At 46.8% G+C, this 24,736-nt stretch overlaps 1 protein-coding gene across 6 annotated transcripts in view; it reads right to left on the reverse strand.

The window, feature by feature from the left end:
* The window catches only part of LOC101155449 (alpha-actinin-4), a 44,651-nt gene extending 20,295 nt beyond the window's left edge, over window positions 1-24,356 (reverse strand). For 2 of the 6 annotated variants that reach the window (XM_023961712.1, XM_020708019.2), the window contains exons 1-3: window positions 23,947-24,356; window positions 1,589-1,703; window positions 1,239-1,358 (exon numbers count right to left, since the gene is read on the reverse strand). In XM_023961712.1, the coding sequence (XP_023817480.1) occupies window positions 1,239-1,358; window positions 1,589-1,703; window positions 23,947-24,069 (358 nt within the window). In that variant the 5' untranslated portion in view covers window positions 24,070-24,356. The remainder of the gene's footprint in view (window positions 1-1,238; window positions 1,359-1,588; window positions 1,704-23,946) is intronic. The other 4 variants (XM_023961710.1, XM_011482201.3, XM_023961711.1 and 1 more) reach the window with 2 other exon arrangements.
* Window positions 24,357-24,736: the final 380 nt, after the last annotated feature.

Below are 24,736 nucleotides of genomic sequence, written 5' to 3' on the forward strand. Positions count from 1 at the left end.
TTCGCCCGCTCCGTTTATCTTCACCTACAAATGCGTCTCCCACATGACTGCCATTGTTTCAGCATTCTTCAGGGCTGCGGTCCACTTCAAATAAAAAGACATTCTTTCTGCGCTCGGCGAACGATGGCGCCATTTCCCAGCAGCGGCCCAAACCCTACACCTCGACTGCACACTGAGGCGTGGCTCCCAGAGCATCCCGACTATCCCACATCCTCCACCTTCATCCCGTCAGCCATCATCTGCCCCCTCTGCCATCCTCTGCTTGCAGCTGATGACCTTTAGTGGGCCGCTTTCAGGGAACGCCAGACAGAGGCCATGTTTACAATAGGCCGCCATGTTGCGTGTCACTAGAATCACGCCGCAGGAATGTCACGGCTGCCTGATAAAGACTGAGAGCTCCATGATGTTCAGACACGTGCACACAAATGTGCACACAGACAAACACACACACCCAGTGACCCTGGACCTAAAGCCTCATTGCTACATTTCTACACGAAAGCTCGTTTTAAATGTCAGATGCTGATGAAAACCAGATCACAGAACTAATGAAAAGTGTTTATTCGTAAAGTTTGCTTCAGTTTCCACTAATGACCTCTACTTAGTGAATTTAAATGTATTTTTATTCATTTGTTTTGGCGGACAGCCCTTCTGTTACCTTAAATAAAAGTGTTATATAAATAAAGCTTCGTTTGATTATCTGATTGCCTAAAAAAATGAATACCTCATGTCTAGTTACCAGAAATGGTGGGAAAAAAAGATAATTAAATATTAAGGATCCACTTCAAAGAAAATTGTGTTTCTGGTCATTTTAAACATGATCGCGCAGTTTTTTCTGATGATTAGAACAAATATGTGAAGAAAATTAAGCTCAAAATTGCATTTCTGAGTATTTCTTTATTCAGATCGCTGTGAATCAACGCAGAAAAAAATGCTGTCTGGAAAAAAAAAAAGCATATTTGTGAGGCATCATCAGAAAACACGTTAAAACAAGAAAAACATCATTTCCATCCATTCAAATGAAGCTCTTGATCGTTTCCATTGCTCCTGTAGGAGCTGCAGAATTGTGTTCACATGTGCAGCAGCAACAGGGTTTCCTGAGAAATCCTTAGCTCTAGAGCGGCTCTACCACTCCACCAACTGTCAGTCATGCTGTCCCTCCTAACTGGGCTGCGATGATGATGATGATGTCATTCATGACGGCTGAAGCCTCCACAGCATCCTCACAGGCGCGTGCTCACCTTCTGCTCCGATCGACACCAGTTTGACTCCCTTGCTGGCGATGAAGTCCAGGGCTTTGTTGACGTTGTTGATCTTGTGGACCCTCATCTTGCCTCGCTCGGGTTTGGGTAACCGCTCGCCTGCAGACAGAGAGCAGGGCGTCAGGGCTGAGCCTCCTAAAGAGGAGTTGAGGTTCCAGCAGTCCTGTTTACATCATTTAAAGCTGAAGAAGACACAGAGGGAAGCCGTGCATCCTTCACATCTGAAACATGTCTGCCTCTGATCAGGGACAGACGTCAGGCTCGACATCAGACGACCAGCTTCCAAAGCTTTACGGCGGAGTGACGGGCGACTTCGTCCAGAGACTCACCTGAGATGACTTCTAGCAGCAGCATGAGTTTGAGGCCGTCTCTGAAGTCCTCCTCGATGTTCTCGATCTGCGTTCCGGCCTTCCGCAGGTGGGAGTTGCACCAGGCAGTGAAGGTCTGAACGAGAGCACAAAACACGGAAAAACTCAACAGCCAGAACTCAGAACACAACGTTTGCACAGCTTTCATGTCCAGAAAAGGAATTCTGAATGAAAACAAAACAATGGACAAAAACAAAGGTCCGGGGGGGGGGGGGGGGGGGGGGGGGATTTGACAGGAAGGACTTAGAAAAGATGTTTGAATACACCCTCAATGATTTTGCCTTTTAAGACCTGAGCTCTTGTTTGAAATTGTTTGATATTGGAACCAGCGGGCACTTCCTGTTTGGTATGCCATGGGGGAGGAGTCACTCAGTCCAGTTCTTATATATAGTCAACAAGAAATAATTAAATTATAAAACAAATTTGAAAACAGAATCAGGTCGTTATTGTAAATAAGAATGTTCTTCATAGCGTAACTGGTTAAATAAAGGTTAAAAAGGTTTTTCTTAATCAAACGACCTGATTCATCATTTAGCTTTCAAAGCCAGGAGGAAAAACTGCATTTTGAAGATTCCTGAACACATCTAAACAGACCTCTCTACTCAGATCAATAGAGAAGCGCTGCAGCTCACATTTCAATGAAAATAACCTCAAGAAGGGGTTTCTAAATAAAGCAAAGGCAGCAGAAACCCCAAACGCTCTGCCGGCCACCATCCAAGCCCACAAGCAGCAGGAACCCGAGGCCCGACCCAAACCCTTCCACTCAGAAGAGCGGCCTCTGGATGCTGTTCGATGTCGGTAGGACTGGATCATGTGTGGTGGCGGCACAGCAGAGGAGCCTGAGCTGCCGTGTTCTGGTTCTGCGCCTCATTTAGAGCAGCAGAATGAAAAATCAACAGAACGTGGAACAATTTAAGCTCCTCATATTAGGGACAAAACAGGGTGGAGGTTAAAGAAGCAGGGAGACGAGCGTAGAAACGAGAATAAATACATTTCAGGAAATCCGAACCCGTCAGGTATCAGCTCCCCTGCCGCCATGCTTCATCTAAAACACTTGAAGGATCCACGCCGCCTCCGTCTGTCCAAAAACATTGACAGGGGAGGCGTGCAGGAGCCCCGCCCCCTTCCCACCGCGTCGCTGCACCCTCCGTCACAAAGCACCCATTGAGTCCGCTGGATAATGGCACCCTTCAGCCCCCTGAGCCCTCCCTCTGTGTGACCCTCCCCCTGGTCGCTCAGCCCCCCCACTCCCCTCACAAAACTTCCCCCTCCAACAATGAGAGGGAGGGGGGGGGGGTGCATTTCACATAAACAAATGGACATGCAGACGGCCAACAGACAATGCCCAGCCAACAACACGCACACAATGCAGCAGGAAGTGGCGCTGCAATGACAGGAAGTTCCAGCTCAGTTTAGCTTGCAGCAAACAATCAGCGAAGATGCATTAATCACTGCGACGGAGCCAGACGACCTGCAGTCAGAGCGTGCTCCTAAAAATGAAATCTGTGACAACCATAAATAAATAAAACCACAGAGCGCTGAGGTGCAGCAGCTCAGTCTAATGCAACACTCGCCTGGGGTTGGCGTGTTGGACGGCCCAATTCTACTGTTTTCCCATAAAAGTCATTCTGACATCGATAAATTCCCACATGATTCGCTAAACAGAGGTCATGACTCCAGGTAGATCCTGATTGTAGCCTTTGCTTGATGTTTTAAAAACTGTTAGTGAACAGGTTAACTTCATTTACTCGTTCCCCAAAGCAGTGGAGAGCAAAAAAATGAGTCCAGATCACAGTTCTGCAACTTCTTACTTCTTACTGAGAACAGCACAGGAGGAGCCACAAAGTCTGACTTCACACTTTAGAAACACAAGACACTGCATTTATGATATTGTTTCTATTATATAAACCACTTGTTTTTGGGTAAAAATAAAAACAGAAAACTGCTCATTTTTTGGAAATATGAAATAGTTTATATGAGGTTCATATGACTTCCTTTCAAAATAAGACATCCTGTACCAAATAGGATCATCTCAATGCAGCAAATGTAGGGGATGGAGTAATGTCAACAGTGGAAAATACATTTGTAAATCTTTTTTTAAATTTGTAAATCATAACTACTTGGGGACTCTTGGTATCTTCCAAGAGGCGCAGCAGAAGTCTATAAAATTTCAATGATAAGAAATCTGCTTTATAATCCAACGTACATATAGTTTAACTCTGATTTTACTGATCTCCAATGGATTTTCTGTCTTACACGGCCGTCCAGAAATGATCAAAATGTTATTGCGACTTTGGTGAACCACAAATATACTCCACTTGGAATTGGAGTATAACAGCTAGTATAGTCAGAAGGCTGGCGGAGTTATGCATACTGTGCTACTACCGTTCCTGAAGGGGTTGAATAAAGTTTGATGTATTACTTTGTTTCCCTTGATGTGCCTAGAATTTCAAAAAACATCCATCTTTTTTAATTAAAAACATTTACTTCTCTTTGACGAGAGGGGTAAAAGAATCACAGAGGAGGGGTAAAAGAGCTACACGAGACTGGTATTGTTAGTCTCCCATAAGAAGACCACTTCGTCCTTTGTACCCATGCTGTAGCAGAAGAAGAGTTTTATCGGTTATTTTGTCGGGTTTACAAGAAAGAGAAACGCATTAAAACCGATTCAAATGGCAGCTTTCTTTCACATAATGTAGCTGCTTTGAGGAAATGCTGGTTCGTTTCGTTGAAGCAACAAAAGGGACACAAAAGCCTCCCGCTCGGTGAGCAGGGACTGCATGGGAGCAGTTCTGGCTGCTGCATCTGGGAGTGATTACATGGGGAGGAAGTCCAAACAGCAACAGGTTCAGACTTGCAGAGAGCAAACGCTGCGCAGCAGGATGCACTTCTGGGTCGTCGTCAGTTCCTTTCAATGCCATCGTCACGATTCAGCACCGACTGAGCTGCACCTTCCTTCATGTGAAGGGCGCGGTGGGGGTTTTGCTTTAAAGGCTTTTCGGAGATCAGCTCGACTCTTCGCCGAGGCCGACAGCAGCTGGCAGACCAGAAGGTTTTCTGCAGCACTTCTGCTGAGTCTGCAGGCTGAGTTAATACCTCATCAGGTGCAGCATGTGACCTCAAAGTCAAGAGTCCTGCATGTGATCCGGACTGACCTTTACCTTTATTCCTCGTACGCAGCTGGTTTATGAAAGTTCACTCCACTTGTCACATGGCCTTAACCTCTTGGATGGCTCTCAGCTGGAGAGACTAATCTTTTTTTCTGTCATAAGAAAGCTTGTTAGGAAAAAAGGCTGAGTTTAAAAGCCAACCAGTGAAGCGTGTGGATCTCTGAGCTGCAAACATGTTGGCGGGCTCCTGTGAGAACAGTGGAGCTGCATCCGAGTGTTAAGGTTTCTATTTTACACTCAAAGCTCGTGCTCCTTCCCCGTCTTCTGCAACGCCTTCAGCTGCTGCTTCTAACAGGTTTTTCACCTCGCCGTGCATCAGCTCTGCCACTAAGCTGACCAGAAATCTACTAAACACAGGAAACCCACCAACACCTGACAAGCCATCTGCAGAACAACCAGGACAGGCAAGGTTGGTCCAGCCCCCCCCCCCCCCCCGCCGAGATTAAACCTATCCAAGTGTTGATGCTGAAGCCCATCCAAACATCAGCAGTATAACTGTTTGCAGCAAATGACCAGGTCAGTCAGATAATTGTTTTTTTCTGAAAGGCAGAAGCAGGAACCAACGCAGACCATCAGCTACAAGCATCCCAACGCGGTTGCTGTGGAAACTGACAGAAAAATACATGTGGGTCTAGATTTGAAGGAACAGCGTAGCATTTTCCATGAGTACAGTAAACGTATCTTCTGAACATGAACTGCTTGGATACTAAGGGTTTGGTTAAATACGGCATTGACTTTTTTTTTCTGCTTTGCACTCGGAGCACAGCTGACGCAGAAACAGCAGCAGGATTTGTCTTAAAAACAAAAAGGTTTTAATCACGAAAACCAAGATTTTCAGATTCAAAGTGTCCTCACCAAAGATTGTGCTTTTGTTTTGATAGGATTTGATCTTTCTGTTCCTGGTTTGTTCAGACTTTAACATCTAATAGTGCAAGAACAGGTTCCAGAACATGTCTAGTAAAAGCTTAAATGTTTAGATACATATTCAATAAAATGCTGAACCCATGTTGACTAAAGTCTAAACCGAGCGTGTGAGGTACAGACCGTTGATTCAGGATGGGTATCGCTTCAAATACCGCACTCAAATTAATGGAGCGGTATTTAGACACCAGGGCTTCACTGAACAAAAGGTGGAACCTCCTTTTTAGAAAAACGTCTTTTGCGGAAACTAGCAAAAGATTTTTAAACTCAAACGCCAGCAAATGGCTTTAAAGCAAACTAATCTGGACAGAACAAATGTCTAGTGTGGAAAGAGATTTGATAAATCACATGTCTAAAGAGAAATGGAGGATAAAAAAGGGCGTCGTCAGAAGTTTTATCTGAATAGATCATGTGAGGATTTCTTTACTTTGTTAATAACCAAAATGCAGATTTTGAAAAGTGAGAAAAAAGGTCAAGATGGTTTTTATCGTTTATTTCAATCAGGTTCTGAAGATGGAAGAGTTGAGTTTTTTAAAAGCAATCAAAACAAACAAACGAAAATACAAAATAAATACTTTAAGCAACCATGACGATTCTGAAGAAGTGCTCCAGCATTTGTGGAAATGAGGGAAAATGTAGATGCGCACACACACACACACTCCAGAGGGTTGTGTTCGCGCGTCTGTGTGTGACCTCAGCCTTTCATGTCTGACTCCGTAAAAAGTGCAGACGGACGTCAGAGATGAATGAAAACAACATGACTCATGAAACATTAAGATGGACTGATTGTGTCCATACACATGGACACACACGCACACACACGCACACACACCGACACACACACACACAATACCCCACTCCTCAGACAGGAATGTTTTCACAAATCCAACCCACACCTGTCGTATCTTTGTGCACCTCACCTCAACTGAGTTCAGGCATTACCAAATATTCCCACGCCCGTTCCTAAAAGCATGTGTCACTTTCTGACTACACAAACTCCGTTTACACACACACACACACACACACTCAGCCCACACACACGGGAGGATGTGGGAGTGTCCTCCTCAGAAGGATCCAGGTCCAACATTACTGTTGCACAATGCATTCTCGAAATGCCGCCAGCACCAGCGAATGGGCGTGTTTCTCAGACGGAACGCCCCTTTTTCTCATCAATGACCATCAACATCACACAGGTGGAGACTTTATTGAAAACTTCTCATCAGGATCTCTTCAGACCTCAGATGGAAAATCTGCCCCCAGCAAGAGAAAGCTAGGTTCTCACACCTGCTGGGTGGCAACAGGTTGAACCGCTTCAGCCAGGCAGGTGGAGGCCTGCAGCGAGGCGCGCTAACAGGAAGTGAGGAGGGTGGTGGGACTTGGTGACACTCAGTCATGTTGCTTCAGCCCTTCAGCTCGGGGATGTGTTGAAGCACGCTGGTGACGCGTCATTCACAGCGAGCTCTTGCCGCATTACATCAACGCTACTCACCACCGTAGATACGGTGGGTGAAGGCGGGCGGGGTTTGGTCAGGGAGCGGCTGTCATCGGGGCTTCAGCCAAAGCTTTTGAGGTCATTCTTTACGCGAAGGCGCATCATCACATACCAATGACGTTTCCTGTCGATATGCATTGTTTTGGTAAAAATGAGACGCCACCAAAGCTTCTCCGGCAACCACACCTTTTTAACTGTTTATCGCAGCAGGTTCTAGGGGGTGGAATCACATCCACCACCTCTCCTGCAGGCGGTGCTGCTCTTTAAAAGGGTAGTAAACTTTTTTTCCCCAAAATATAAGCATATAAAAGTTAAATGTGGACTTGATGGCAAAAGAAGAAACCTCAACGGTCTTTGACTGGGCTGGACCAGCTGCACCAAACTGAGCCGGGCCAAAACCATGCCGTCCAGACGCTGTGATAACTGCTCCGCTTCAGACGACCTCCTATTCTTAGACAAACTTTAGCTATTGTTATGCATATACCAAGTTTGTGAAATATGAGGAAATCCACAGAAACTTTCAAAACAAAAATCAAAATGATGGGGACAAAAGGAGACTTCCAAACATTTCAGAAGCAGGGAGGAAAACCGTTTGAGCAGATTCCTCTGCTTCCTGCAGCCTCGTTCACACACTGGTGTAACAGGATAAGCTGCAAGCTACTGTGCAGGAACAGGACACCGCCCCCCAGGGGCCACAGCAGAGCCTTTGAGGGGTCTGGGATGAAAAGCTTCAGGCTCAGCGAGGGAACAGCTCATCAGAAGAGAGTTCAGGACGAGCAGCTCGGCCTGAGGAACGTTTTAAAGCTGCTCACTCAGGAGGACATGTGCTAGGATCCTCCTGAACAGAAGAATGTTAAATCCACATTCAGAAACCCGCTGAAGGGGTCGCTCTGCTCCGGTTACGGCGTGACATCATCAAAGTGCAAAAGCCCAGCAGACGAGCAGAGGGCCCACTTCAAGTGCTGACAGGTAATCTGTCGGCCAGCATGGTAATACAGGGTCAGAACACAAACAGAACCCGGAGGCCGAGCACACTCCAGTGTAATTGCAGTGTATCGCCGCCCCCCACCCTCAAATATGCCATTATGTGAGTCAACAGTTTTCAGCCGGATTCAGCGACAGCGTCCAGCCAGACATGCAGATCATTGGAGGAGCCCGAATCCAGCAGCGGACCACAGCAAAGGAAAGGAAAAGGAAGATTAAGGAGAGGAGGACAAGAGGGGAGGAGAGAGGAAATGGAGGAGGGAGGGGGGGTGGAAATGGTCTAAAAAAAAAGAAGAGAAAAACACGAGTTTAAACAGTAAATAAAACTGACACAAGTGAAGTTTCTGAACGTGACAGCAGAACAGACGTGGGACTAAAACGGAAAAACTGAAAAGGAAGACTTTATTCTAAATGTTCATTCCAGCTATCAACATGCTTGTCGTTTTCTGCTTCAGATCACCTGACGGAAGAAACCGGCATGGCCAGAGCCACGAAAGCCAAGGAGAGGAACATGAGCTGAACTTCTGCCAGTGTGCAGATAGCATCGCTCCGCTTCCAGACACATTCTGACCCCAACAGTTGTGACGACAGCTTTCTGCTTGGGGGAAAAGGTTACACATCTCTAGGCTGCATTCTTTTTTTCTGCATAGAATGTTTAAAAGTCAAAAATGAGAAGCTTTTGAGACGAAAAGCGCAAAAACAATTCAGAAATCAAGAAATATTTAGCTTTTTTTGTTAGAAATCTGAGTAGACATTAAAAACAATAAGATCTCAACATGAGGAACATCTCAGTTGGTGCAATATCTGCAGAATTTGAACGTTAAGCAATTCAAGTTGATCTTCAGCTGGTTGGTCTTTCATAAAAACCTTTAAATAGACCTTTCCAGAAGTGAGGGGAGGGACCCTGATCCCTGCAGTTTTTTGTTTTAATTACAGCTTGACCTCAGGTCATCAGCACGTAATCTTCACGCTGAACTTCAAGCTTTAAAAGGTCAAATGGAGCCGAGGCGACAGGGTCGTTTCATGTCTCTATGCGTCTTCCTGCTTTTGTTGGTGGAAAATGGGTTAGGGGTCAGACAGAAATGCTGCGGCGGCGACTTGTGACCAACTACAACATCACAATGAAGCTTGGATTTGTGCTTCAGCTTTTAGTTGCACAGACATAAAAATGAGTTAGTTTCAAAGATGGATTCATTTGGTCTTTTAGAAATTCCAACCCCCTCATGTCTTGGGACCAAGAATGCTCATCATTCCAGTTTTTTCATGTGAAATATTTCCATATGAGGCCTTGGCGAGCTGCAGTGAGTCCAAAAGGCCTGTTGCTCCACTCCAGCTCACACAGCCCACCGTTGCATAACTATGTTGACACGGCATTACAAAAGCCATTCGTTCATTTCTTCATTTGGTGCTCGTGGATTTTTTTGGCAGAGAGGGGCATTTTAAAGTTTGACTAAATGAAGCCCGGCTCCCAGCTGGGTTCACAATAACAGGATCAACAAATTAACTCCTCTTTTTCTAACAACTTTCCTTCAACAGCAGGAAATCCTAAAGCGCTGAGAAATATGAATCCTGTAAAATATGTGCGAGCGACTTCTGAAGAGAAACTCCCTAAAAGACGAAGACGCAGTCGGGGCAACAGGGTCTGTGGCAAAAAGCTGAGAAGTTAACAAGATAACTTTTTTTTCAGTCCACACCCCTCAAGAGAAAAGCCACCACAGCTCCCTAATCCTAGATCTGAGGGGGATCAGAGAGGAAAAGTGGAGGAGAGTTCTTCATGAAACCGGATTTGTAGTCCTGGGTTTAACTCTCCTGTGACAGATGAGGACGAGGAGGAGGCTTGATGAAGCTCTGGGTCTCCTTCCAGGACTAAATGAAGTACAGACGGGTAACAACAGACAGGGAAGGATCTCCAACTTTGGTCTTAAACCCAAACAGCAAATACTTTGAAATAAAAAAGTTAAAACAACAAAACTCTGTTGTCTTTTGATTCCACCCATGGCCAGGTTTGGTGAGGCGAGTGTTTTGTTGAGTCAGATCGGCTGAGTGTCAACTATGAGAGAACGACGGCGATGTCAGGAATGCCTATTTTGCTCCTCCTCCCTCCAACTCCCCATTCTTCTACATCTTCCAGCTTCTCTGAATTTCACCTCAACTCCATCACTTTCGTGGAAACAGGAAGTGTTCTTCTCTCATTGGAGTACTGGATCCTCCGGGAAGAAAAAACAGGGACAGAAATCTGGTAAAAAGCCAAACTTTCAAACCAACTCCATCATCAGTAGCCATTATCATTGCAATGTGTCGTTTTCAAAGAGTTGGCCTTTCACATTTATTGGTCTGCTTTTTGCACATACCATATTTTCCAGCCAATCAGAAGCCAGTTTTTCCACTTCCTGCAGGTGCTAGAGGAAACAGGGCGGAGGACGTTCATTGTTCAGGAATGCAGTGAATGGAATGGAGCGGTGTGGTGATGATCATCCATCTGCAGCCATAAGAGCCGCTGGCCAGAGGTGTGTCCACGAATGAGGAGGCGACGCGAAGTTTATGAACGATGAGTCAAAAGATGCGGCGAGTAAGTCAAGTGACGTCAGAATGATCGAGCCAAAGCCTTGAATGCTTTTTAAAGAATAATTCAAAGTCTTGGTTTATTTGATCCTAAGCTACCAAACACCCGTTTCTGTTTTGGTGAATGGTTATTCTTTATTCCTGTATTGTCGTTTAGCTTCTTCAGAGCAGTAAATTAGCACCGATGGTACAAAGATCTGTTAACTTATTAAAGCGTTTCCGTAGTAAGTTTGTAACTACGCTTTATGTCAACTAATTTCATTGCCAATGTTCTTCAGAGAGCTCAAATGAACTTTAAACATGTTCATTTGCGATAAACCGATTTTAATTCATTGTTAACAGTTGTGAGAAATTGCTCTGACGGCGTCTCAATGTCAACCACGCGAGCACAAATACTTGAAAACAGAAAGTGAAGTTGTAATGAACGCTTCACAATAGATGATTGGTGGTTCATCTCTGACCCTGGAGGCATGAGAGCCTTTCACCTCCCACAGGAATGACATTTCATGGCATCATTATTAGAAACTTGCACTCTCAGCGGTTTGTGCTCAAGTATGAAACTTCCGTTACAGAACAGCAGAAACTTCATCACGATGACAACACCCGAATGTTACCCTGAAAGGCCTCAAACACCAACGTTCACTCACACCTTTCTCACTTTCACTGCAACTTAAGTTCAATGATCCCAATGACACCAAAAGACAATAAAGAGTGTAGTCAGAGTTTTAGACCTGACAGGGTCACCCTCGGTCTGACCCCCTTCCCCACATCTCCAGCTGTTGGGTAGCAGGACTAGGCAGCCAGCAGTAGTCAGAGTGGAGTTCCCCGTCTTTCACCAGCCTGACCCCCCCCTCCCCATCACAGAACCAGAGCGCTCCCATCGCTGAATGAGTTGAGGTCATCATTACTACATTTCACGAGCCAAATCAGGAGTTTGGCAGGCTCTGACAGCAGTTGGCAGGGCAGAGCGTCAGCTGTTTGTGGCTGGCCTTTTATTCAAACACAGGTTGAATGTTTCCAGAGCCCCGGGACAGTCCTGACGCTCCCGTGTTCCGTTTAGGCTCAGTTCCTGCAGCAGCAACCAGAATCGCTCAGAGCGAACAGTCCTCCAGGAGCAGGACCGGTTCCCAACACAAACGTCTACAAACTGAAGAAGCAGCACGGTTCTTTCACCGCAACAGAAGAACTCAAACATCCCAAACCAAAAGACACAAAAAAGACTGCAAAAAAACATCTCCGTTTATTTAAAGCTAGCACAAGATTTTCATTAGCCGATATTCCAACTGCCAGCTGCCGTTTTAGTGGCCGAGAGTTGGGAATTTCTGGAAACAAGATTCACAGGATTCACATGTAAATGATTTATTCAGTTTGTACGACTGCCCACTGATCATCCACAACATTAAAACCATCTGCCGGACGCCATGGAGACCCACTTAGTGTCTACAAACCAACTCTGAGCCATCAGGACGAGGAATGTCCCGCGGCCGTCTTTAAATTGGGATCAGTCCAGGAGATCTTTAGGCGATCTGGTGAGTTCTTGGACATTTTAACACAGCCTTGGCTGTGTTTGGTTTTAATCAATATTTAGATGGATGGGTGGTAGGTGTGAAATAAACACCTCCATAATAAAAAAAAACTCCTGCTTTTCCATCGGTGTTTAACTATGTGGCTGATCTGTTTGTACAACAGAAGGAGAGCGCGCCGTGTGTTTGCAGTTATGCTGCTGATCCTCAACCTGTGCTGACGCCATAACCTTCAGGACCAGAGGGTGACGGACATCTTCAATAGGGATGGACGATATTATCAGGGCCAGTATCAGCCAATTTTTGCGTGATTCGAGTTCATCTGTATTGACCCACTATGAAAGAAAAAAATCCAATAAATGCAACCGACTTTTACTTTGACCTGTGGTAACACTAGGAAAAATATTTACTTATGTTTACAGTCATAGAAATGGTTCTGTGTTCACGGACTTTTTTTTTGATAAAGATACATATTGTTCCTCCTCGTCAATAGTCTGTAATTGGGCCGACTGTTTTCAGTCATAGTTTCAACCATTTAAAACTTGGTCCTATGAAATCCCTTGCTGTTTGATGAAAAGGTCAAGTACAATGTAACTGTACAGTAATAGAGCAGTCGTGCGTTAATAGATTATTATATAGGCCGGGAAAAATAACATCTACCCATCCTTAATCTAGAGCAAAACGGTTACATTTCTGGAGACTGAAACAGAGCTGCTAATCAACAAAAACAGTCTGCAAAGACCCAAATGAAGGAGTTTGATAGAAAAGCTCTGACAGAAAATGTAAACGTTTTCATATCGTGAGGCACGTCGGAGGAGGGATGATGATATGGGCATGTCATACAGTTATACTGATTCGATCATGAACACTAAAGTCTGTTCACAGAAAAACCCCAGACATCAGGAGAACCCCGTTTGATTATTAAAACATTAATATCCTTTTCTTTGAGGAAATGGCCCATAGTGCTGCTTTTCAAACAGTGACTAAGATCCCCCCCCCCCACCCCCCCACCCCCCCCACACACACACACACACTCGAAACCCATCAGAGGAAGTTGTTGAACAGAAAAAGAGAAGTAATTATTATCAGAGAAGAACAGTGTGAGAACAAAACCTCAAATATTTTGGGTATTGGTACACTTTGCCTTAAATAAAATAAAAACTAAAATAAACTCTAAGTCTCTTGGTTCTGCTCCTGTGGTGACATTTCACCTGCTTCAACACCCGTTTGGCTCAAGCATGCAAATTACAGTCTCAGTGTGAGTGAGTGAGTAAACGCCACTTTAGAATAAATAAGTGCTAAAACCCGTAAGCAAGACGATTACTCAGAGTGGGCTTATTTTAATCATAAGGCAAAAAAGGTGAGCCAAAGCCTGCTGAGCTGGCAGCTCCTCTACATCTGCCAGCTCAGCAGACACATCGCTGATAATGGAGGTGCAGAACGGAGGTGCAGGCATTTGACCAAACAGGAAAAGGAGGAGAAACTCAAGGAAGTTTCTCTTTGAGCAAGAAGAATTTCAGAATTGAAAGCGCTCTAATCTGATCACACTTTCGCTCTGACTGCATGTCAACGCCAGACGAAGAAAAAAAACCCAAACTGCACTCATATGCGGCAAAAGAAGCAAAGATCAAACAGGCAGCGACTCAACTGACAAAGTGACAGATGAAGGAACATCGAGAGCGATGTGCAGGACAAAAATGCAGTCAAACAGGAGTTTCGAGAATCGTCACGGTAACAGGCTCTTCCTGTCCCTCCTCCCTAAAATGTGCCTGGCACACTTTTACCTTATAAGGCAATGCACTTAAGAGCAAGAGATAGTGAAAATAGTGATTAAAAGGGCAAGGTGCACCTCCCCGCTCCTGACACACCCACTGAAAAAAACGGATTCTCAGCGTTGAACTTCAGTGAGAACAGAGGACTGACAGGTCATCGTGGTCAAACTCGGAGTTACATCGGCGCACAGACGGGTGTTTGGCGACTCGCAGGAATGCGAGGCAGCGCATACTCCTCCCCGTGTTTCCTATAAGGAGCAGGAAAGAGTCCGGCAGCGTGACGGACAGTAAAACACGGTCATAAAGACAGCAAAAGGAAGCTGAAGGGGCAGTTTGACGTGTTTTTGATGACACAGGTCCTGGGTGAGACTCCTGCCCTCTGATGACCCCAGCCTCATTTTCATGGGCTGCACGTTTCTGCGGAGGTCACGGATCACATTCTTGACCTGCGGTTTATTTACCAAGTGCATGACCAAAGCAGAAATGTTCTTTCTGAAGCTTTTGGAACAGCGTTTATAACACAAACGGTGAGCGTAGGAACTGAAACCAAACGGCCCGTTAACCACATGACTGAAACATGAGCCGTTCTGTCTTTATGACAAACTCTGACGGAGGCTCCGTTTAGGAGTCCTCACTGTTTGTAGATCACAGTCATGCACAGTGCGACCTTGTCCTCCGAGTACCAGCAGAATGTGACCTGGATCTGTTCTATCGGCTCCTGAGGCTGAACCAGAGACAAGGAAACAAAAGCAGAGTCACAGCTGAGACAGAAACCTGAGAACTGTCTGTCTAAACCCTTGGAATGGGAGTTATGAGCAGAAGCTTCAGGCAGCTTAAAGACAAAAAGGCGCTCCAGCAAACTGAATTCTGGGTATTTATCCAGAGAGGAGAACTCCAGCAGAAAAACTGATTGTTAAAAGTTCCCACTTTTACAGGAACTTTCTCCTGACGCTCTGATGCAGCACAACAGCAATGATTGACATTTAAAGATGCTGCCCTTGCTTTAGTGCTCCAATAAACCAGGATGCTCCAGAACCAGAACTTCCCCAGAGAGGAATGCAGACCGAAGGTCTTTCCTCTTCCCTTTTTCAGTAGGTACGTGTCAAAAATGTCCACGAGGACGAGTCTGCCATCCTTTCACTCTCTAATCTCAACGTTTTATTTAAAATCCAGTAAAGAGGCTTGTTAAAGGAGGTGGGGGGGCCATAAAAGGAATTTAGCGGGTCCAGACTCTGAACAGGGAGCAGAACATTGTTTGTTCCTCTGAGTTTCCGCTTGTTGATGACCCACAGCACGCACACACTAAGCCATAACCCCCCCCCAACAACTCAGTCACACATTCCTGAGCCCCCCCCCCCCTCATGATTCATCATCCCTGCTCTCACACACCGGATGCAAAGGCAAATCCATGAGCGGCGGCGTGTTGCATCAGGCAGGACGCTAACCGTCAGTCAGGGATTGAGATGAACGGTGATTCCCATCCTGGGGACGCTTCCCTAAACGAACTGAGACGGGCTGCATCCGAGGCCTGAAACGCCAGCAGAACCACGGAGAACATAACAGAATGAATCTGGTTCCAAGATGATGGTTACATTTAACACTACGTTCAAAGCAGGCTCGGAAACAAACGTTCAAACGGTCAGTTCCGATGAAAAGTCTAAGTGAGCATTGATGCACGTTCAAAACTCTTGTATTTACGCGTAGCTACGCAACTTTAAGTCCATTTTTGGGCCCAACGTACAAAACGCACCAGCGTAGAACACGCTTTGAAAGTTAAACCAGTTTAACCACTTGGCAGGGATGTTGGGGTAGAGTCCAGCTTCCAACTAAGTTCACACGCTAGAATTGGGTAAAATTGTGAACACCTTATGCTAAAAACTAAAAAAATAAATACACATTCTTGAAAGCGCCACACATGCCTGCCGTCATGAGGGGTCTGGATAAAAACTACCGGTACCCAATGGAGCCAAAGCTGGAGAAGACCCTCATTATGAATGGAGACAGAAATGTTCTGTGTTTTTATCAGTGATGACGTTTCAAAAGTGTATAACATTTTATAATCTACAAAAAAAATGTTAAAAGTCAAGTTCTCCATCATATCTGGTGCAGAACATCTGAACCTTAGAAGGGTACGAAGTAACTTAAGGTATGAATAAGAACTTTATCTGTTCACGTAATGAAACATGTAGTTCTAACTTAAACTGGTGACTCGTCTAGCATGTTGTGTTTCAATCAGACCTGAGGTTCCAGGTGACCCAGTTCCCTCATCCTCCTACCAACCTCTAAGCCTTTGAAGAAAAAAAAAAAAAGCTACATTGAGATTTAATTGAATAATTAAACTGATTTATGACTGGGAACAGGATCTAAAGCTGGGAGAGCTGGCATTCTGAAAATCCACTAACCTAAAACCTTAAGTTGATCTAACACAATGGTGGCCGTGCCCCAGATACTCTGGAAAACAGAAAACACCAGCCCCCCCGGGTACATGGCGGCTGTGAATGTGTGCAGGGCGACCATATATGGGGGGGTGCCTCACCCACATCACTGTAATCCTTTCAAAATGACTGCAATAATTCAAAAAAGCCCTTTCATTTGCTGCAGAGAACCGGTGACGGCTCCCGTCCGTCTGAAACAAGAAACTCAAAAGGCAGGAAGCATCAGTCGAAGGTTCAAGTCCCGATAAAAAAAATAGAAACTAAAAAAATCAACCCATTTTCTGGTCTACCAAGCCACTCGTTTGAGGTGGGGGGGGGGGTTAAAAAGTTGTCAGGCAGCTTTGAAAGCATTTCCTTTCCTTGCAGACGACTATCATCGGAGAAGAGAATCAGGAGGAAATGTTGCTGGAAAAAGCTGCTAAGATATTCCAGACTGGAGTTTAAAATTTAAAAAGGACTATTTTGATGGTAGAAAATGACAGTCATAGTTCCTCCACTACATCTGAGCTGCAGAAAGCCTTCCTCCAGCTCTGAAAAACAGATGATCACTAAATGTCTCAGACCCACCACAACATCCATCTAACTTCATACATTTTTAGATTTCAAACATCTGTACAGAGAGCCAGCAGTGCTAATGATCCAGGGCTCATCTGCAGCTGTTTGATGCCCCCAATGTCAAACTGCGGCTCTACCCCGCCAATAACCCGAACTCGCGTGAGCTCTGGGTTTCACCGAGGAAATCCTTGTTCAAATTAACACCACAACTCTGTATCAGGGCTGTTGCTAAGCAACGCCAGAGCGCCTTATTTTTAGAAAGTTTAAATTTTGTCGGAGCGCATGTTTCTGTAGTATGAATCAGTTGTTTGTTTAACCGGCCCCACAGAAGTACAGAGCTGCATCGCAGCAGCTGTCAAACAACCTAGAACGCTTTCTCGCCGCTGTGGCAAACTCGGCAGGAAACACTGTGACTTAATTCTCGCCTTCGTGACGAGCTGTTGGGCCTTCGCAGCACTGGTGTGAAGACAGAAAAAAAAAAGTAAACGGCTGCGGCGCAGCTCAGAGGGCTGTTAGCGCCACGAGGACGTCATTTTACGCTCACTCCAGAGCTGTGAGTCACAGGAGGTCCAACACTGAAATCTCTGAGCGCGCCCAGAATAATCCTCTGCAGGCTCGCTTTGATTGGATCAGTCAGGACGGAGAGCGGCGAGGCTGCCCTCCTGTCCACGGTCTGATGCAGCTGCTGCATCAAGACCTTCAAACAGCAGCGATGCATTGGTGGGACATCAGGATCCGCTTCAGCACTCAGACTTTTTAGGCGTTTCGTCTGCTCTTTGACCCTCAGCATGAGATGACTTTGCTCGATACAGAGGAACTCGAAACCCACAAAAACCTCAAGAACCTGCCTTCCTCTTTTACGATAAGGCCTCCAAAGACGTAGAGTAAATTTGTGTTTTTCTGCAAGTTCCGTTTCATTGAAATGTATTTCTTCATTGCTCTTCTGTCACGCCGTTTGCAGAAACTCTTGCAAATGTTGTGAGTTTGTTGGAGGAAAGAGCGGCCTCCTGCTTAGCTTCACCTCCACACAGAGGCAGCTGCATGTTCCCGTCATCCGTCTCTATTGCACACAAACCAACAGGAGGTTTTTATAATCCAACCGTTCTTTTAATTATATTTTAAAGTTAACATTAAGCTCTGCGTCTCCTCCATGTCCTTCAAAGAACCAACTGAAAACATTTGAAATTCTTAAAGTTCTCATGTGCTCCAGCTTCACCAAAAGCCTCACAGACCGTTCCAGAACTTTTTGAAACCGTTCACTCCGTACGTCACCCTGGAAAAACCTCAGAGAAGATATTCAATTGGAGAAAAGTTATGAGAAGACTCCAGGCTGCTGCAGAAGATGACGGACCAGTAATACACCCCCCCCCCCCCCCCCCCCCCCAACACACATTACAGACAGAAGCCCTGGAGCGGCAAATCAAAACAGATAAATCCAGAATGATCCTCTTCAGCAATCCCGTTGCCGTAACAACGGCATGGTTGCAAGACGGAGCGACTGCAGGAACGCTGTGCAGAATTATCAGATGAGCAGAGCACCCTGATGATCAGCTAAAGCGAGTCAATATTTAATGCTGATCCCATGAAACCGCTCCGACTCCCCGCCGGCAGGCTTCTGCTGCAGGAGCATCAGGACTCTGCATCAGAATCGGGCTCAGCGGTGATGGGCACACATGTTTCTGGACCTTTCAGAGCTTGGCCTGGCGGCGTGCACGTCTCCCTGCAGGCCTCGTCTCTTTGCCCGGTGCCCCACTTTCAGAGGCTGTAAATAATACAAGAGGAGCTCAATGACGAAATCAGAGACAGCCTTCGAAGAAACAAAGACTTTCTTCTTGATGGTGGCACGTTGGCTTTGTGTTCACCCAGCTACAGGCTGTGGAAACCACAACCAGAATGAGGCGTTTGTTTTTGAAACCACAACACCCAAAGCAGCACAGAGCTTCAGCTTCACCCGGTGATTCCCCTTCAGGAGTCGCTCCACCCCAGAAGAAAAAGGCACCAGTGAGCTCCTTTAGATTAGAAATGCCTCCATTTACAAAAGCCAGTGCCTGGCTACTGCAAAAAAACATTTAAAGTCAGAAGTGAGAACTGTTGCACATCAACTACTGAGAAAAACTTTCACATGTTCCAAAGGTTTGTCAAAAACTCAAGTAAACCAGGTTTCAAACACTGGGTTTGGGTTTTTTTTCCTCAAAAAGGGTCAAACGGACCGGCAGCTTTCATCTCTCAGCCTCACATGAAGGCCAGAAGATAAACGATCCGTTTAATGCCGGTCTAATCGTGCTAAACCTCTGATCCCGCCAAACAAGCCTCCACATGGCTGCTGTGTGCACGCCACATGTTCCAGGAGGAGTTGGCGTGGAGGCTCACCCTCCAACAACACGGCGAGAGCACAGAGCTCTCCCCGCCCCTCCCTCACTGCGAGAAGAACCTGTCTGGGTGTGGTCACATGACACAGATCACCTTCAGACAAGAAAAACATTTACACAAGTTTCCCTTTTTCTGGTTTTGACCATTTAGAACAACTTCAACGAGCCGGATGTTTGTGTGGTACGCCCATCGGTGGGCAGATGGGTCTGCGTTCCACACAAATGCAGCAGCATCCGTCTGGACGAACCACGACGTCAGGAGGACAGCGACAAGCAGCACGACATCACATGACAGAAGCAAAAGGAAAACGGCGTTCAAACGTCCGATGAGGTTTTCCGTCAGCTGGCGAAGTCAAACGCTCCATCCCAACATCTCATTTTATGGTTTGAGGGCTTTGTTCAGTTTCACTCAAATCAAAGAGGAGGTGGAACTTCCTATTGTAACAGGAAGCAGATGAAAAGAACCCACAGATGATTTTAGAACAAACCTCTACCTCGATTTGAAAAAATAAAAACTAAAAAAATAAAGGAAATGGAAGCTACTTCTCCTGAAAACAGTTTCAAACTTTCTCATCAGAGTTCCTCAGCAGTCAGACAATACTTTGTTCATGAGTGTACTTCCTTTGTGGAAATAAACAGATTAACGAGGAGGAACCATTTCAAAAAAGTTCAGTTCTGCAATTCTTTCAGGAAACGGCATTAACGCCTCTGTACGCAGCTCTGGCGGCCCGTTTCAGCCTCAACTTTATTGATCACATTGAATTTAAACTCCCTAGCTTCCCGTCACGAGCAGGATCCCATCTTAGCTCTCCGTCCAAAAATAACGAGCGCTGCAGAAAGCGGCGCGTGAAAATAGAGGAGCTGCAGAAACCAACGCCATCTGCACGCTGCAGCCATGGAGACGGGACCCAGCAGAGATCTTTAACCGAGGGTTTCCGGACGCATCGCCCAGACCCCCCCCCCGTCATGAACTCATCCCCATTTCTTCGTCGTCATGAGAAACACATCAGATGCTGATGAGATGGAGAGACCCACTCCCATGAAAGTGGTGTTTTTACCGTGTTCTTCTAGCATTTTTCTGAAGTTGGGGGACGTGTGGAAGAAAAAATTAAGCTTCAAATCTGATCATTTCTTTATTCAAATTGTTGTGAAACAGGAGCAGATGGAAAAAAAATGCAGTTTGAAGAAGATGGCATTTGTTACGCTGGACGGACCACAAGCTCCCTGCTCCACTCCATTCTGATGCATCCACTTCCATGTCCGTAGGTCAGGGGGGTGAGGGGGTGTAGGCTAGCGAGAAAGAATGTAAACAGACAGCTCTCAGCAATGGGAATGGGGAGGGTGGTGCCGCGCCTATGGTCCCGCCACCCCAAGCAAATTCTACGAATTCCTACCACTCTGTAGAAATTATGTCCTAGAAAACTTTTTTTTTTTTTTTTGGCTAATAATGGCATAACTGCAATGAAAACGGTTTGAAAATAGATCAATCGGAGTGGAACTGTAAGACAAATCTGCTTCTCAGGTGGGAAAGTTCTGCTGAAGACCAGCATCCCTCCTCACAACAGAGATCTGAAGATGAAAGCCCTCAGCAAACAAGCGGGCAGGAAACCAAAAGGAAATCCTCCATTGTTGGAGACTAATTCAGAGGGAAACTCCATTGACTGAACCCAATAGCTGCACTCCAAAACAGCAGCAGGTAACCTGAGAGCTGGGAAACCAGAAACTACAAGAGTTTCCTTCTCATCCAAACAGCGAGTGAGAAGAAATGAGCCAGAAAGATCTGTCTGGGTGACATGGAGCCCCCCCACCACAGCGCTGCATGACCGACGGCTCCGAGGAGGATCAGAAGATGAAAACATTTGTGCCCGCCAACGTTTGGAGCACCACCTCTGCAGCGCTACAGTCAGCCCCCCCCCCAACAAAAACAATCCCCTTCTTCCTGTCTGGTAAAAAATACCCCCACCCCCCTCAGCAGGCTATAATAGGCCACCAAAGGAATGTTTCCCCCGTACACGCAAAGCCACAAGCAGGGGAGGGAGAGGCCTGACATTCCTCTCTGCTGTCCTCTTACCGCCTGTCTGTCTGTCTGACTGACTGGCTGGCTGGTTCCTTGTTTGGGCGCCCAAGCTGATTCTGGATCAGTCAGCTGACGGCTTTCCCACAGCTGGTCAGTGGTGTGATTTTCCTGATCGGTGTTTGGATTCATCAGAACCTGAGCTGGACCATCATTGGCACCGAAACACCTAAAGACCTTCAGCTCGTCTCCACGCCAACATGTCGGCGTGCTGAGGATCACCGTGTTCACAAAATGCAGAGAAAACAGAATCACCCACAAACCTTTTCAGCTCCCCCCAAAGGAGGGGTCAAATGCAGAGAACAAACGTCACACACCTAGGAGCGTGACAGCTAGTGTGACTATTGCGGTGTTTGTGAACGGAAACATTTTCAGCCTCGATGGTGAAGGAGAAAGAGCCGCCTGATGGGTCGCTCCCGGCTGAGACGACTTGGGTCATCAGAACTTTCCTCTGCTGGCCAGGCGCGCAGAGAGCATGCACTTGAAGTGGGCGGCGCCCGGACAAACTGACATTGTGTTGAGCAGCTCGTCATGCTGCAGGACACAGGCCCGCTTTGATCTACAGCAGCAGCACAATGGGAATCGTTCAGCTGAGACCTTCAGCATGCGGGCGGGAAAAAAAACGGAAAACTGCAACCGGATCATGACATGGAAAAGCAGGAACACATCAAATGATGTCATCTGCTCGCTGTCAGCTACAGCCGCTAACAGGACAATCTGAGTCCATTTACAATCTGTGCTGTTCAAACAGGCTGTAGGAAAATCCAGATAAAAGGTCCGACCGCATCATTTACATGAGGAAACGTCCCACTTTCACGCTGCGGCACAGGATAACGCTCGCCTTCACTCGGCGAGTGCGTGACGTTTTGTTCTTTTTAGTGACAAGCCTGAACAGCCGGCTTGGGGGCCCCGAAGGCTCGCATCCTTCTTCCTCTGTTAACTCACTCACCCACCTCGCCACCTCATCAGAAAGCGCGGCCCAACTGTCACAGAGAGGCTGGGAGCGACGGCTGACAGTTACAGCAGAACCTGGGGTGGCGTCACGGCGTGCGCCGACATGTTCCAGCGTGTGGCGGATCCCCACACCAATCCCCCGGCAAAAAACTTTAACGACATGTCTGTGGGGGGGGGGCTGGCTCTGTAATACACTGCAGTTAACTGGACCCGGATGGATCTGTCCTGCATTGGGGGGGGGGGGGGGGTCCGAAAGGGTGCTGGACCAAACTGAACCAGAAACCGAGTCAAACATCAAACTCCATGGAAAGTTCTTCCTGCCAATGAGGAAAGGGATCAAAGCAGCATCCTGATCTAAATGTCAAAGCACTCGCTCTAACGCACTTTTCCACACTTCTGTGGGGTAGGAGCCTTCTCTGACTCGTCCCCCCACATCCACAGGGGGGGGGGGGGGGGGGGGTCCAGGAACCTGAACACAGGTTTGCTCGAGAGGCTGCGGTCGGTTAATCATTGGTAGGTTAGCTTTTCCTTTTGGAGAAACTTTGACCTGTGGACAAACAGAGCGCCTGCACGCTGACTAACTAGGTGAGAGAAGAGCCCAGAGGACCGCCCCCCACCACCTGCAGCGCGAATGTGTGTGTGTGTGGGGGGGGACAGATCCACGGAATAGGAACCGGGCCACGTGTCACATACCAGACCCACATAATTACTAAATGACACTCCCTGTTGAGGATTAGAGCATGGAGGAGGAGGAGGAGAATGCTTCACTTTTGATGGTTTACTTGAACTTTTTGGGGTCCAAACCTGAAGTTTAGCTTGTGTGTAAGGGAGGGGGGGGGGGGGGGGGCACAACCTAGAATTATTGTGATTGGAGGGGGTTTGGGGTTAAATGCCCCCTAACTGATGGATCATGAGAGGACAGCAGGAAAAAACAGTTTTCGTTTTGGTTCAAAATCCCCCCAAAACACTGAAGGAATGTGGGCAGTAGCAGCAGCAGCAGCAGGCCGAGGGTTCATCTGAAGGCGTTGCCAGGGGCAACCTGTGTGGCCAGAACCTCAGGTTGACGGTTCAGGGTGGGCACTGCGGCCGTTAGAGCCGAACTGTCCTCGTTCCGGTTCTTAAGGCAGGGGGGGGGGGGGGGGGGGGGGCTGCCCGAACCCGTTACCGACGGGGGGGTCTGCTAAATCACGGCTGAAACAATGCGGGCCCCGTTTCCGCTCACGGACAGAAAAACGCGCCGGGAAAAGGAAACGAGTGAAAACTAATGTCACCCAAACCCGGGAATCCGCTTTTCATCGGTTTTAACCAAGCAGAAACGGAAATGGAGCGGGATGGATCCAATCAGCCAGGGGGTGGGGGGTTCGGGGCGCTCGTGAAGGGAGGTTCAGTGAACAAAAAACCGAGGCCCGAGCTCGGTCTCTGACCTCCACTCCGCATAACCCTCCACTGCCATTTTCTCCCAGTCCAGATAAAGAAGAAAAAAAAGGGCCCGGTTCGGGCCGCCTTACCTTTCTCTGCTGCTTCTCCCAGGCCGGGTCCAGAAGCAGGTCCCGGTCCCAGTCATTCTCTTGCTCCATGTAGGTCTGTGGCCCGCCTGACGGTTGGTTATTGGCAGCGTGATAATCTACCATGTCACACGACACGAAACCCGAGAAGAACGCCGCGAAGTGACTGTCACTGGTGGGGAGAATGTCGAAAATAAAAACAAAAAAAGTAAAACCGGAGAAAACGAAGACGGACCGAGTCAGAAAGGTGGGACGAGGAGGGGAAACACGGCCCAGGAAGGTGTCCTTCTCGCGTCGCCGCCTTCAGCCGAATGAGGCTCTCTTGAACGTGATGAGTATCCGGTGTGTGCAGTTCGGAACGCCGCCTCTGCTGCGCCGAGAACAGCCTTCCTGTGAGGGCAGCGCGGCGGGAGGAGGGAGGAGGGAGGGCCCGGCCGCTCCTACGGGCTCCACCAACTCCAACAAGCAGGGCGCACAGGGGAGCCGCGCTTCCGGTGCGACTCTTCAAAATCAAGTATTTCCTTTTGGGAATCTTTTAGAAATTATAATTGGGAAATTATAATTAAAAACGTCATAGTTTGTGGTTAAAAATTATATAAAAATACAAAAGCGCATATTGTCCTGACATTTTGTTCCATTTTTAGAACAAACTTAACATATTCATCTCTGTTCTTATCTTTTGTATCGTATTACTTTTTTTTTTTAATTAAAGGTTCTTTATTTGTTGCTATCTGATCCTTTGGGCTTTTCTGTATGTCCTGATTTGATTATGAATTATATGTGCAAAAAACCT

Source organism: Oryzias latipes, chromosome 13 (genome assembly GCF_002234675.1).
Source record: "Oryzias latipes chromosome 13, ASM223467v1".
Classification (NCBI taxonomy): Eukaryota; Metazoa; Chordata; class Actinopteri; order Beloniformes; family Adrianichthyidae; genus Oryzias; species Oryzias latipes.